General features: G+C 63.4%; 1 protein-coding gene across 1 annotated transcript; it reads right to left on the minus strand.

The window, feature by feature from the left end:
* Positions 1 to 3,838: 3,838 nt before the first annotated feature.
* KLF6 (KLF transcription factor 6) lies at positions 3,839 to 10,455 on the minus strand. The gene is made up of 4 exons (XM_004617386.2): positions 10,193 to 10,455; positions 7,172 to 7,745; positions 6,410 to 6,533; positions 3,839 to 6,270 (listed from the first exon to the last, which is right to left on the minus strand). Exons 1-4 carry the CDS (start codon positions 10,292 to 10,294, stop codon positions 6,219 to 6,221), a joined length of 852 nt encoding a protein of 283 aa, XP_004617443.1. The 5' UTR covers positions 10,295 to 10,455; the 3' UTR covers positions 3,839 to 6,218.
* Between the last annotated feature and the right edge of the window lie 4,391 nt (positions 10,456 to 14,846).

Below are 14,846 nucleotides of genomic sequence, written 5' to 3' on the forward strand. Positions count from 1 at the left end.
GGCAAGTAGCTCCGTGGCTCGGCCTCGTGATTTCCAGCAAGTGCATGAAAGGTTCAGAGAGGTCGAGCCCCTGTCACAGCACAGAGTCAGCGCCCGCACTTGGCTCTCAAACCCTCGTCCTTCAATGACCCCTGGGCGCCTCCCAGGAGGTGAGCCCACTCACCAGCCCGGTTTCCCAGGGCCACACCTGCATTTCTTCAGAGCACCCCCAGGTGCGAGCACCCCCCGCAAGCTTCAGGGTGCAGCTCCTTTTGTGCACAAACCCCGGAGCTTAAGTCCGGGCGAGCGTGTCGGCGAGGGCTTGGCAGCAGCTCTGGAGGGGCAGGACAGGGCGTCCCGACCCACCGCCCAGCCCTGGCGCCTACTGACTCACGGCCAGGCCAGGCAACCCGGAGCTGGGCGACTCAGCACGACACACCGCTACCCAGAGCCCGGAGGGTCGGGCAGGCAGCCTGCGCGTGTGGAGAGTGGCCGGTCCCGGGGCCTGGGTCCAGCCTCAGGTGGGCCACTCGCCCGTGCTCTCGAGAGCCCGCGGGGGTGGGCCGTGAGGAGGCCGCAGCGCAGGGGTGAAGTGGGGCTACGCCCCAGGTCCACACGGACCACAGTGACCCCGTGGGCAGCAAAGCCGGCAGCTTGCACACAGTTGACCTGAGTTCCCATCCCCGACACCAGCACGGTGCTCGGGGCCGGGCCAGGAGTGCTCCCTGGTAGGACCCCCAAATGTGAGATAAAATAGGGGGCCGGAGAGGACAGGGACCAGTCCCTGCCTTGCACGCCGCTGTCCCCGGCCTGCTCTCCTGCACCACGCAAACCCTGAGCACTGCCGTGTGCAGCCCGAGAGGCCCGAGCGCCCCGGGTGGGGCCGCGCACCCCTGGGAGACCCCGGCCAGGGACCCCTCCACAGCACAGTGAGATCAGCCCCCGCCTGTGGAATCTCACGTCCACGCGGGCAGATGGACACCGGCTGCCACAGTGGGGCAAAGCCAAGGAGGCAGCTGACCAGCGAGTCCACAGCCCACGCAGGGAACTCAGGGCCCTGAGAGGGCCCAGGGGAAGGGCCAAGTGCCGCCATGTCCGGTGAAAGAGCACTGGACACTGGAAGCGCCTGGGCAGCCACGGGCAGCCACGGGCAGCCTGGGCTTGGGGGATCTGGGTGGACTCCCGGGGTCAGCTGCCGAGGACAGTCTGTCGGTGAGAAAGGGGAGAGTCTGGACCTGGTCTGGGTCAGTCCAGCTCTGCCACTGGCCACCCTGCCTGACGAAAGTGTCTTCACTCAACGCCCTGCGGAACCTCCTTCCTGTCGGGCACGTGCTTAGAGAGGGGTCGACTCTGGGCCTGCTGCTCACGGAACCAGAAGGTTCTATTTAAAAAATGAAAGTGATGGGGCCAGAGCGATAGCACAGCGGGTAGGGCGTTTGCCTTCCTTGCACACGGCCGACCCGGGTTCGATCTCCGGCATCCCATATGGTCCCCCAAGCAGCACCAGGAGTAATTCCTGAGTGCAAAGCCAGGAGTAACCCCTGAGCATCGCTGGGTGTGACCCATAAAGCAAAAATAAATAAATAAATAAATAAATAAATAAAATGAAAGTGATGGGGCCAGAGCGATAGTACAGCGGAGAGGGCGTTTGCCTTGCACACGGCCTACCCGGCTCGATCCCGGGCATTCCACATGGTTCCCCGAGCACCCCCAGGGGTGATTCCTGAGTGCAGAGCCAGGAGTAGCCCCTGAGCATCGCTGGGCATGGCCCAAAAAGAAAACAAGCAAAAATAAATGAATAAATACGTGGATGTGATGGTGGAACAAGAACCCTTTCCCGGGAAAGGGCACTGCACGGGCGACACTGGCAGTCTATCCTGCCCTTGGCCAGGCTGACCGTGGGGCGCCAAGATGCTCATGCTCTCCGTGTCCGAGTCTGGGCAGGGGTGAGCCAGTGTCCTTCCCCGGCAGGTGTGCGGACAGCGGCCCCCAGCGCTGCCTCTGGGACGCTGGTCCCGGCCTGGGGCTGGGCGGTCTCCCGGGTCCCGTGGGGCTTCCTGCCCGTGCCGTCCCCACCGCTGCTGCTTCAGGCCACACCGGACAGTGCTCAGGGGTCACTCCTGGCAGGGCTGAGGGACCCTTGGGGGGCCTTCCCCGCTCTGCTCTGTCTGGCCCCCACCCCTGGCCCCACTGCCTCCCCCTCTGCTCCCTGAACCGCTGCAGCACTGGGCAGCGTGGGGGCAGGCCTGGCCACTCTCCCCCGACCGGCCGCTGAGGGCAATGAGCACAGCTGGGCCAGCTGGTTCCGGAGCGCAGCACCTCTCTTCCTTTGCCCTCGTGGGCCTGGAGCCCGAGCCCTGGCCAGGGACAGTCTTCCCTGATGGTCACTGCTGAGACGCTCGCGCGCAGGGGCCAGGGTGCCTCTGTGAAGATGGACAGCGGGAGGGGCGTCCTGTCCCTCACTGCTGCCCCCGTGTGCCAACGTCTGTGACACTAAGAATGGGGGGGACGGTGCTCTCAGGGGGGCCTGACGGTCACCAACAGGGAGACATGAGGGGGACAGTGGCTCACACAGCTTGAGGACAGTCTGCGGCGGGTGGGCGCAGCCATGCAGATGGACAGGCTCTGCCTGCGGTGGTCAGTCTCTCCGGGCTGGGGCGCACCTCAGGGCAGGGGTCTCCGTGCACCCCCGGCCAGTGGGTGCTGGGGGAGTCAGGGCCGGGCTCTCCAAAGGCCCCTCGACCCAGCCAGGACAGCGGTACGCAGGGCGCCTACCCATCATCTCTCCTGCGCAGACACGGAGGGTCCCGCGGCAGTCCCCCCCTCCCCCTGCCTCTCTCCCTCCCCTCCCTCTCCCTCCCTCCTTCTCTCTCCTCCCTCCCTCTTACCTTCTCTCCCTCCCCCTGCCTCTCTCCCTCCCCTCCCTCTCCCTCCCCCTGCCTCTGTCCCTCCCCTCCCTCCCCCTGCCTCTCTCCCTCCCCTCCTCCCTCTCTACCCCTCTCCCCCCTCCCGCTGTGGGAGCAGCTCAGAGCAGTCAGCTGGGGTCCTGCCCTGCTGGCCTCTGTCTAGGGGGCCTCTGCCGGGCAGGCCGGGCCCAAAGCTGAGTCTCTCTCTGTCCTTGCGGCCTGACACAAGGGCCTTCCACCCACAAGAGGCGGTTTTCAGAGCTTGTTTTTCTTCTCTGGGGACTAGGGGAGTCCCACCAAAAGGCACCACAGGCCGGGTCACGTTCACGCTAACTCGGGCCAGTCTGGAACCTTCCGTTTCCTCAGCTGAGAGCGATTTTCTCCGCCAGTGCTTTGTACCAGAGCCCGGGGCCCGGGGCCCGAGGATGGGGAGGGAGGACACTCGCACCCGGGCCCGGGAGCAGTGGCGACTGGCTGGGACTGGCCCCCGGGCCCTGGCAGAACCTGGCGGGCCGGCCGTCCTCGCAGCCTTATTTGAGCAGACGCTCCGTGGGGAGGTCTCGGCGCGAGTCGGGCCAGGCGGCCATCACCCACGAGGCCCTGCTCCAACCGCGGGTCTTTACTTCCAGAAAGGCTGGGGGGCCCCGCTGCCCCCCCACAGCGCCCAGCACGGCTCTCCGGGGAGAGCCCAGGGCCCGCAGCCAGCTAACGGCAGGGACACGAACAGGGCGCAGGGACGGGCCGGACGGCTGGGGGGCCATCTGGGCTCTGGGCCTGCCCAGGCTGGGGGTGGCCGGGCCCGCAGGGACGGGCAGCTCAGGTGACCCACGCAGGCTCTTCTTCCCACAGGGAACCGGGTGCGGGGGAGTCAATTCAGCGGGCGGCTGACTCAGGCCCCGGGAATGTGGCCTCCCTGCCCCCGCCCCCTCCCCCGCCAAGAAAGGGATCGGAGACGCTGATAAGAATTCTTTTATGTTATTCCAATAAAAAATACATTCATACAGAAATATAACAATCTTGCAAAAAACAATTTCAAATAAAATCTTGTAAAACAAAATTTTACAAAAATCTTACAAAGATTCTTTAGATAACAGGGTGCTTCCCAAAAAAAAGAAACAAAAGAAAAGAAAAAAGAAATCTCACAAATAGAAATCTTTTTTTCAACGTCAAGCAAAAAAAAAAGTTTCTGCTTGATTGAGGCTCAGTTATCACCTGAACAGAATGTAGCTCTTACTGTACTTCTTACAAAACGACAGGCTCCCGCACACACGCCCCCCACAGCTCCCGAGCCCCCCGCACGCGTCTGTGCGGCCGAGGGCCTTTCTCCCCCCACCCCCTGAATTTACTTCTATGTTTTCATTTTTGGTCTTCAGTTTACCTCCTTGCTTAAGGGAACGGACACAGCTGAACACATACAGGGCCTAAAACATTTTACCAAACCAGCCAGTCCCACACCTGGATTCTCAGTAGCCAAAGCGAAGCCCACCCCAAGCCCACGCGCAGAATGGCAGACGGGCCCTCGCGGTAAGCGCCCGTGTCAGCCCAGATTTCACAAACCAGTCAGGTGAGCGCCCAGCGTTGCTCATTCCCAGGAAGATCAAACCCAACACAGCCCGGCCGGGCCGCTGGGGTATCTCCTACCCCAGCACCCAAAGGGGGCCACTCGGCCGGCCACAGCGGCACCCCAGTGTGGGAAAGTGACTCGCTGGAAAACCTCTGGGCTAGAAAAAAAATAGGTTGGTGGGCATCCAAATGTTTTAAAAAAGAAAGCTTGGGATGAGCTTTCTCTCAGGCCAGACCTTCCGGCAAAGCTGGAACGCACAACCCAAACCTCCGTCTGAGAGCAAGCGGGAGGCCGGCCGCAGGGGCAGCACGCAGGAGGCCAGCCGCGGGCTCCACCCTCTCGAGGCCACTCCGAGAAGCTGCTTCCTGGCGCTGGGAGTCTCTAGCTAACATTCTAATTTCTCCTTAAAAAAATATTTATATATTATCTATATATAGCATATATATACACACATATATACTATACACACAAATATACACACACAAGAGTTCCGCCCGCTTCTGTCCACAGCGGGCTGCTTTCGCTATCACCAACAGGTAGCTAGACAGGTACATAAACCTTGTGCCTTGTAAGCAAATACATTAACATCATTTTTTAATAGTTTTTGTTTTTTTGTTTTTTTTTTAACACTTCTGTATCTTTCCTATGCATGAAACGAGACGCATCCAACACGGTCGGCGTGTGATCTATACAAGAGTTGTGCAAAGTGGACACCAAAGTCTGTGGTAGAAAAGCTCCGATGTTCCCGGGCATCGGCTGGAGGGCCCCGCGAGGCTGGGGGGCCCCCCCGATGTCTGTCCGTGAGGGAGGGCCTGGACGAGGGCTTTCAGGAGTCTCCATCGGTACAGTACAACGCCAGGTGTAAAAAAGAGCCTTAATAAAGCATGCACCCCTGCACCCCTGGAGCAGCCCGCGAGGGCCTGCTAAGGCACCATTAAGATCCGCAGTGCATTTCAGCTGGGAAACCAGAGATTAGTCCTCAAGGCATAAATAAGAGAAACTTAGCTGCATGAGAAAACAGTTTCTAAGCTTTAGTGGTTCCATCCACCCCGCCGAGCAGAACCGCAGCTTCCAGGTCGGTGAACACGAGACCGGCATCCGGCCCCACTCGCACCCAAGACAGCCTGGCCCACCCGGCACGGGGACCCTCCAGAGCCCGTGCGCCCGGACCAACTGTCCGCAGCAGGGCAGAGAGGGGCCACTGGGCCCCACAAAGAAAAGAGTTTCCGGTGCCCGGTGACCAGCGGCAATTCTGACAGGAAAGCGTCATCCAGGCAGGGCCCCTCCTCCTGCCGTGCGTGCGTGGCAAGGTCCTGGGGCCGCCCAGGGCACGGCACACCCGCACGGGTCCTCTCAGAGCCAGCCTCCTCTGCCCCGCGCCCGCCCCCCACGCCTTTACAACTTTTTTTGTTTTCTTTTTTTTTTTTAATCCCCCCTCAGGTGCAGACCCCCGGGAGGATCCTGGGGGCACGCCTCACACACAACACTCAAACCGCACCAGCCGCCTCCCGCAGGGAGGCGCCGAGCACTGGCCCCACGCACGGGGACAGGCCGCCACAGTCACGCCGCCCACACGCTCCGTGCTCACGGCCGGGCCTCCCCCACTGCCCCCCGCGCTCCTGCGGGGACACCTCGGCCCTCCCACCAACGACCATCCAGGGGCCCTGGAGGCCGGCAGGAGGGGGCCAGGCAGCTGCTCTGGCTGGCAGGCGCCTCCGCCAGGCCGGCCGCAGCCCGGAGCCGTCTTAGCCGCAGGGGTGGCGGCCGGTTCACAGGTGCCTCTTCATGTGCAGGGCCAGATGGTCGGACCTGGAGAAGCATCTGCAGAACGAAGCCGGGGGGTTAGGCCTGACAGCACCCCCGGCCCCCACCACCGCGAACACGGGCCTGCGCCCCGGCGGTGGCCCGGCAGGGCAGTGGTGCCCGGTCCCCGCCGCCCGGCAGGGCTGGCACCACGTACCTGTCACAGTGGGCGCACTTAAAGGGCTTGGCGCCCGTGTGCTTTCGGAAATGTCTGGTTAGCTCATCGCTCCTTGCGAAACGCCACTCACACCCGTCCCAGGAGCATCGGTACGGCTTCTCTCCTGGGAAGAGACACAGCACCGTGAGGTCACAGGCGCGCGGCCGGCGCCCTCGTGCCCCAGGGGCGCGCCCCGCCAGGTGCTGCCAGCCCGAGGGAAGTGGCCAGGGCGACCACCCTGGTCAGAGTGAGCGTGGGCTGTGGGCAGAGGCTGGGCAGTCCCTCAGCCTGGAAATGTCCTGCCATGGCCGGCTGGGGCACGGCACGTGGCCGAGCGCTTCTGCTCTGCCTGGACGCCCCATGGCTCCCGGGCAAGGGGGCGGTGCCCCCCCAGAGTTCACCCTCGCCGGGGGCTGGCAGGAAGCTTCCGGGGCTCTCGACGGACAGACACCAAGGCGCCGTCTCAGAAGCCCCCCGAGGCCGCTCAGCTCAGCCCCCACCCCCGGCTGCTCGGACCCTCGGCTCTGCCACCATGTGGCACGTGGGCACATGGGCAGCCCGGGCGCTGGGCGCGGAGAAGGGCCCCGAGGTTGGATGGTGGAGACGCAGCAGGCCTTTACCTCTCGGCGACTGAGCTCGGAGGCCACAGTCCAGTCTCTCTGCGCCTGTGTGGCCCCCCGAGACCCAGGCGGGGGGAGGCGAGTCTGTGCGCGCCCCCTCCCAGGGCGGTGACCCCGGGTGGGGTGGGCAGGCCGCACTGACCTGTGTGTGTGCGCTGGTGCGCTTTCAGGTGGGAGCTTTTGGTGTAGACCTTCCTGCAGCCGTTGAAGTGGCAGCGGTGGACCCTGCGGCGGCCGTCGGGGGACGCGTCCCCGCTGCCCTTGTCCCCGGGCTTCCCCGCGGTCCCCCCGTGCATCTTCCCGGCAGGAAGCAGCTCCCCAGATCCGCAGCCCCACAGCTGGGACGGGTCCCGGCTCAGTTCGGGGGACGACGGGGGCGAGGAGGCCAGGGGGCTGCCCAGGCCCCCCGAGCCCGCCAAGGCTTCGCCGAGGGGGTCGGAGGCGAACTTGGAGGTGGGCGACAGTTCCTCGGAGCTGTCGGAGGCCTCGCTGCTGGCGTCCGAGTTCAGGCTGCTGGTCTCCAGGCTGCAGGCGAAGCCGGGGCTGCTGAGGGGGTCCTCAGGGGCGCTGCCCGGGTGCGGGAGCCCCGTGTCCTCCTTCTTCTCCCGGGCCAGGATGAGCTTGGCCCACAGGTCCTCCTGGCCGTCGAACTTGATGTCGGAGGCCGCCACGTAGCAGGGCTCGCTCTGCAGATAGCGCTCCAGCTCGAGGCAGGTCTGCGGAGGAAGCACACGGGCCACGTGACTGCGGGCTCACGGAAGCGTAGGCGCGTTTCCCCAAACAGGCAGCCGTGAAGGGCACAGGGGTGGCCACTGGACGCCCGGGGCCAGAGAGGCATGGAGGAGTTCGGAGAAGGCGACGGTGGGCTCGGAGCAGTGCCGTCTGCGCCCGCCCTGCCACCCTCAGTTCCCAGGGCGGAGGGTGCCGGTGCCAGGAGGAACCACACAGGCGCAGCCTCGGTCGCATCCCCGAACAGGTCTGACGGCTCCTCCGACGGTGCGGGGCGGAGGGGTGCAGGGGGCTGGGGCTGCCCCAGAACCCGCAGGTGCACATCCCCAGGCCCGGTGGGTGGGGGGGGGGCGTTGTGTGTGGAGCACAGCAGGATGGACGCCCTTCGTCCTCGCCCAGCCTCGGGGAGTGGGGAGGCCACAATGGCCGAGGACTTTATCCACGGGCCAAGAGTACAACTGTATGAGTCATCGCCCTCTTTTACCCAATGCCAGAGGAGACTTCCTTTTGAAATGCTGAGCAGCAGCCAGACGCCCCGCTCAAGTCCACACGTACACGTAGTGTGTGTGTGTGTGTGTGTGTGTGTGTGTGTGTCTGAGCAGCAACCAGACACCCCGCTCAAATCCACACATAGTATGTGTGTGTGTGTCTGAGCAGCAGCCAGAGGCCCTGCTCAAATCCACACGTAGTGTGTGTGTGTGTATGGTGTGTGTGTGTGTGTGTGTGTGTCTGAGCAGCAGCCAGAGACGCCCTGTTCAAATCCACACGTAGAGTGTGTGTGTGAGTGTGTGTGGTGTGTGTGTGTGTGAGTGTGTGTGTGTGAGTGTGAGTGTGTGTGTGTGAGTGTGTGAGTGTGTGTGTGTGTGTGTGTTGGGGGAGGCCCAGCCCCTGCAGCCCGAGGGGATGCTGCCCTCTCCTCAGCACCTCACCCCCTCTGGCCAGTGGGGAAGAGGGGCAGGAGGCATTCAGCTGGGCCGGGCCGGCCGGGCGCGGCTGCCCACATGTCCTTATAAGGATGTCTATAGGCCTCGCACGCACGCAGCCACATTTCCACAGCAAACTCTGCTCTTCCCTCCACCGCGCTGGGGAGGCAGCGCTGACCCGGGCCCTGCGGCCAGCGCCGAACCCTCGCCCACAGCCCACGGCCCTGCCATACAGCAAGCGCGGGGTGGGGGCGCTGTTTCCTCCCCTCCCTAAAATTAGCCGGCCGACTTCCCAGCACAGGGGGGGGGGGGAGGAGCAGGATATTTTATTGACGTTCCAAGGAAAGGGAACGTGCGTTTCCCCGCGAGCTGCTAGATTTCCATCATCGGCCAATCCCCAGCCCCCATCACGCCGGTGGACGCTGGGCGTCTCCGAGTTCAAAAGCCCCTGCCGGCCAGAGGCAGCCCCACCGGGCAGCCGGCCGGGAAACTCCTTAGACCATCCCTGGGGAGGTGGGAGAGGCAGGGCCCGTCCAGCGCCCAGAGCTCCCGCACCCCTCCAGCCCTCCGAAAGGCGCCCCAGTCTCGAACCCCAGAGTCTCTCTGATCTGATCTGCTGGGGGCCGGCGAGGGCTCAGCAAACCCTCCTCTAAAGACAATGAGGCGAGTGTCAGAACACGTCGTCCCCTTCCAGAAATGCCAAGGAATCAGAACCGGGATGGGGGGTGGGATTAAGTTTCTCCAATGTCCAATGTCAAAAATTCCAGTTCCTCCCCCAAACACCGGGAGAGCCAGCCTCTAAATCTTCCCAAATTAAGACTTCAGCCAGTTCTGCTGGTCTCACTGTCATATGACTATAAGTCACTGCCTGTGCGAACATGGCTTTTTTTTTCCTGGTCAACAATAGAAGCAGGTAAGAAAAACAAGGCAGATCCAGGCGGATCTGAAGGATTCCGAAGAGGAAAAAAGAAACCGAAAGAGGCAGAGAAAAGTCTCTGCGGCTATTTCTCAAGGCGATTGTTTAATTAATAATAATATTCTTTTAAAGCTCTACGGACAAAACAACAAAAAAAGCAGAACAACAACAACAAATCTTAAAAAAAAAAAAAAAACACCCACCAGTCAACCCTTTGCTGGCTCTGCCCCAGTCAATTCATTTGACAAGATCCAGCTGTGGAACTGGGAGCCCGTACAAGCCCCAGAGGCGTGCCAGGGCTTCTCGGCGCTGGGTCAGCGGGAGGATGCGGCGGGCAGCCGCTGGGATGACAGCCCCGAGGGGCGGGTGGGGGCACTACTCGGATCCGGAAGAAATGGAAAAATAAATAAAAATGAATGCAAATAAATGCAAATAAAATGAGAAATAAACAAAAACCGAATCTGAATTAAAAATAAACAAAAATTGAATTTAAATAAAAAATAAATCCAGATCAAATAAAATCAAATTTAAATCAAATCCAAACCCAATCGCATCCGTTTAAACGGAGATGCGCCGCGCCCGGGCCCCTCCCTACCTGTTGCCAGTACTCCTCCAGCGAGGGCAGCGCCGAGAAGTAGCCGGTCTCGTGCACGATCTGCAGCTCCTGGAAGATGCTGCACATGGGCAGCACGTCCATGGCGGGCGGCGGGGTCGGCGCGGGCGCCCGAGCGTGCACGGCGCTGCCCGCGGACTCGCTCAGCCCACGACTGGCCGCGCCGGCGCTGCCCAACTTCCCTATTCAAAGGCCGCAGCCGCCTCCTCCGCCCCGGCCGGCCGCGCCGCCCCGCGCCCCACGTGACGCCGCGCCCCGCCCCCGCCGCGCCGCCCAATGGCGCGCCGCCCCGCCCGCCGGCCGCGCGCGCATGACGTCAGCCGCGGCCAATGGGCGCGCGCGGCGCGGCGCGGCCCCGCCTGGCGTGACCAGGCCCCTCCCCCCGCGCCCTCGCCATTGGCCCGATTCGAACCGGGGCCGCCTCCCATTGGAGGGCGGTCGGGCCGGCTATTTTTAGCAGCCTATATAAGGCGCGGGCGGCGGCGCGCCGGAGGAGTCGGCGCTGGGCGGTGCGCGGCCGAGCGGCTCAGTGCGCGGCGGCTCCGGCGGCCCGGCCGGCCGCGGGCCGGACGCGGGGGGACGCGGCGCCCGGGCCCCGCCGTGCCGCGCGCTCCGAGCGCCCGTGACGTGCACCCGGGGCGCGGGTGCAGGGCCCTGAGCTCGGGCCGGCTCCGGCTCGCCCCCGGCCCGCCCAGCCAGGGGCCCCGGCGCTGCAGCCGGGCCGGTCTCCGTGCATCCCCCTCCTGGGGCCAGCAGCCGGGCGCCCGCGATGCACAAACAAGGCCGGGCGAGGCCGGCCGCACTGTAAACCCAAATGCACCGGTGGTACCTTCCAGAAAAAAACAGAACACGCCCAGGCGTGGGATGCTTGGTTTGAGATGCAGAGAGTGCAGCGGGGTGCGGGGGTCCTGGCCCTGGACAGAGGGGCAGCCCTGGGGCGGGCACGTGATGCAGGCAGCGTCCTGCCCTGGGAGTCCAGAGTAAGGAAGGCCTCTGGTCTTCCTGTGGTGCTGAGGTTCGGGGCGAATGAATCCTAAGAATCTTGATCCTGTCTGCCCAGTTCCAGCAGCCCAGAGCCCCAGCCCCCTCCCCAAGGCCCCTGACTTCGCCGGCGTGGCCGGTGCTGGGTCTGCAGCAGCCCCCCAGTCCCAGGGGCGCTGGCCAGGTGTGTTGGGGGTGGTCAGGAGTGCCTGGCTCCCCGGGGCTGAGTTCTCGTTCTCGGTGACCAGGCAATCACAAAAGAGGCACAATTGCAGGTGTGGGGTGTTCTGGGGTGCCACCCCGGTCTCCTGGGCAGCGGGGGCAAAGGGCAGACTGGGATGGCATCAGTTACTCAGCGTCCAAGGAGGGCTCCGTGGTCACCTGGGGCTGGTGCCAGCCAAGGCCGGGTGCAGTAGTGCACCAGTGCGCCCGTGCCAGGCTGGGCTTCAGGACTGGGGTCTGCCAAATCAGCTGCTCGGTTCAGCTCTCAAACCGGAAGTGTCCACAGGCCTGACGTGCAGTTCCAAGATCACAAAGTATAGTTTCTGAGCAGTAGACACACTCAACCAACCCAAAACAGTGACTTCTAGGAAGAAAGATAAGGCCCAGGCCTGGCCTCTGGGCCTGCCCCTCGCGGGCTCACACAGGGTCCTCGCCAACGGGGCAACCTCGGTTTCCTGAGTGGAGCATCAGATGCAGGACTGCACCTGGTGGGCAGAGGCGGGTCACGGTGAGGGGAGCGGGGCGGACTTCAGACTCCGTATCTGGGCTGCAGGCCCATTCTTTACGGGCAGACAACACGCCCTGCTCCCCTACGTGCCGGCTGGGCTGCAGAGGTGTCCGGGCCTGGCTCTCAGCCCGTGGCGAGGCCTCACTCGCTGCTCACGTCCACCCCACTGGCTGCTGCCACCTCAGAATTCCCCGTCCAGCCAGGTGCACAGGAACCCTCTCTGGTCTGGGGCAGGGGGGCCCACAGTCAGCACTGCAGAGGAGCTGGCGGAGCCCCTCCCCCCGACCCTGCCTGCAGGGAACCAAGCTGTCCCGCACTGTGGCCCCAAGCTCATCCGTCGTCAGTGTCTGCACCACTGCGTGGCCAGGCCGCTGCCATCCACAGACGGTCTGGGTCCCATCTGCATGTCCCTGCTCTGTCTGCAGTTCTGCAGGGCTGGAGTGTACCCTGCCACCAGCCCCCACCCCCACCCCACGCCCGCCCACGGCCACTTCCACTTGCTTATCACACTTCTGCTTGAACCGCTGAGCTCTCTGCCACACTCAGAGGACGAGGCTCACGTCCAACATGAGCTTTGTGACGAGCACCTAGGACGGCGGGGAAGCTTGCTTTCGGGTCTGGACTGAGGGGTCTGCGGGTCTCACCACCCGCTCGCCAAGCTCCAGGGGACCTCCGGAGAATCTGTCTTCTGAGAATCTTCCTTCCAGGCGCCTGACAGCCCTGACGGGCAGGAAAGTCCATTTCTGCTTTCGTGGGTGTTTCTGTTTGCTGCCATGGGCAACTGTGTGTCATTCAGATACCGATTCACTCTTTGTAATCACTCCTTGGCTAGAAGGAAAGTTCGGTGTGCAGCTAATAAGGAACATTCCCTGTCGGTGTTCAGCTCCATTGGCCATAAAAGATCGTGCTCGGGACATGGCGTGGGCTGGGGAATTTGCATGTATGTAAATAGGTGAGCGCCAAGCGTGTGCCACAGGGGGCCTGGCAGGAGAGTGGGGAGCGGGTGTGCCCGTGATTGCAGAGAGAAAGGAGCTGGGGACGGGCTGCCCCGCCCCCCAGAGAGCAGCCTGAGTGCAGTGTGTCCCCCACGCCTCCGGCCAGCCCCTCAGAGCGGAGCTGCCAGCACGGACCCCGTGGCTGTGAACGAGTCTGTGAATCTCAGAGACTAAACTGCCGAATGGCAGGTGGGGCTTGTCTTTCCGGCCTTGCACAGGCCATAGCCGGACACTGGACTGGCCCCCCGGCCGGAGAGGAGCTGCTGTGGGTGGGCAGGCTGGGGGCAGGGCCTGTCCCTGCAGAGGCCAGCAGAGGACCATCCTCTGGAGAGAGAAGCCCGGAGCGTCCAGGTGAAACAGGCCACAGGTGCTCCCGTCGGCGAGGTCCCTCCCCCACAGCCTCAGGAAGAGGCGCCAGGGTCTCAGGTGAGACCCTCGGAAGGGCCTCAGTGGCCAGAACCTGGGAGAAAGCCGGTGGGCGTGAACAGTGTCTGCTGATGCATCTCACCTGCGGCCTTCAGGCAGGCAGCCCCTTGCCTGAGGCTCCCCTGAGCCCTGATGCAGAGTTGGGCGTGGGCGGGAGGGGCTGCCCAGGTGGGCCTGCCCAGTACGTCTCTGCAGGGCCAGCAAGGCTGGGTAAGGTGCCCAAGGGTACTGCTCGATCAGCCATCACGCGAGCACTTGAGAGAAGAGTTTGAGCAGATAGGAAAAACGCAATGAGCTCTGCGTGAGACGGGGTCAGGGAGAACGTGGCCAGAGGGTGACCGTGAAGGGCTTTCCCGGCCGAGAAGCCTGAAAGACACAGCTCCAGGACAGAAGCGAAACAGGCGGCCACATTCCACCCAGATGGGTGCGATTCAAGTAAGACAGAAACTGAGACCCGAGAGTCAGAGAAGGACGAGGCGGGAGCCAGAGCCGGGAGTCAGATGGGCGCACGACCTCAGCGCACCGGGCCGCAGAGTGCAGGGGGGAGAGGCAGAGACGCCCGTCTCAGGAACAGCCAGGCCAAGCGAGGCTGCAGACGGGAGGGCTGGTGGGGCCCGTGACCCGGTGAGCCGAGCGGGCATGGGCGGCCTGCTCACATGGGAGGGCACGGAGCCTGGCCAAGACACTGCCCTGCCGTGGAATCCTCTGAGGGCCGAGCAGGGCTCAGCTGGGGGCGGGCAGAGCCTACCAGACACGCACGGGCAAATGTGGTGCCAGCCGGGCACAGAGCCCAGAGTGACGGGCAGAGGCCAGGCTCCCCCACACCACCCCTGCACATCCCTGCCCCCTGCCCCATGTCTGTCCTGCATCTCCCGGGTCTCCCTCTGCCCCCCACCCTGCCTCGTGGCCAGGCACGCCTGATGCTCACAGACCATCCTGGGACCTGGAGCCCAGTGGCAGGCTGGCTGCCGCATTTCCCTCGCCCCGTGAGGAGCCCTGAGTCCAGGCTGCGGGGAGGGAGCTGGCACACGAGCAGAAGGGACGGTGCTGGGCGCATGGCACGAGTGGGACAGGACAGTCATATGGGCACATGCTGTGCGTGTGTATGCCATGTGAGCCACGTGCTGTGCATGTGCATGTTGGGTGCTATGTATGTCACATGTATGTTGCATTGCGCCAGGAGTTGTGTATTTGTATGTTGCATATCCTGTTTATGCTGTGTATTGTGGACGTGTACAGGGTATGCACGTGGGCATTTCAGGTGTGTGCCAGGTATTGTGTATGTTATGCGTGCCGTGTGTGCATGTCACGTGTGTGTTGCATGTTGTCTTCTGTGGCACCATGAATCAATAGAGGCCAGGCCAGGCCATTGTGCTCCACTGGAAACCAGACAGGGCCTGAGTGCCCAGTGCTGGGGGACCAAAGCTGAGAGGGGGTCCACGGGCAGGCGTGGTCCAGGGGACAGCTGGGTGCTGCAGTGGGGGTCCAGCTCCTTCCATCTCCA

The sequence above is a fragment of the Sorex araneus genome, chromosome 5 (genome assembly GCF_027595985.1).
Source record: "Sorex araneus isolate mSorAra2 chromosome 5, mSorAra2.pri, whole genome shotgun sequence".
Taxonomy (NCBI): domain Eukaryota; kingdom Metazoa; phylum Chordata; class Mammalia; order Eulipotyphla; family Soricidae; genus Sorex; species Sorex araneus.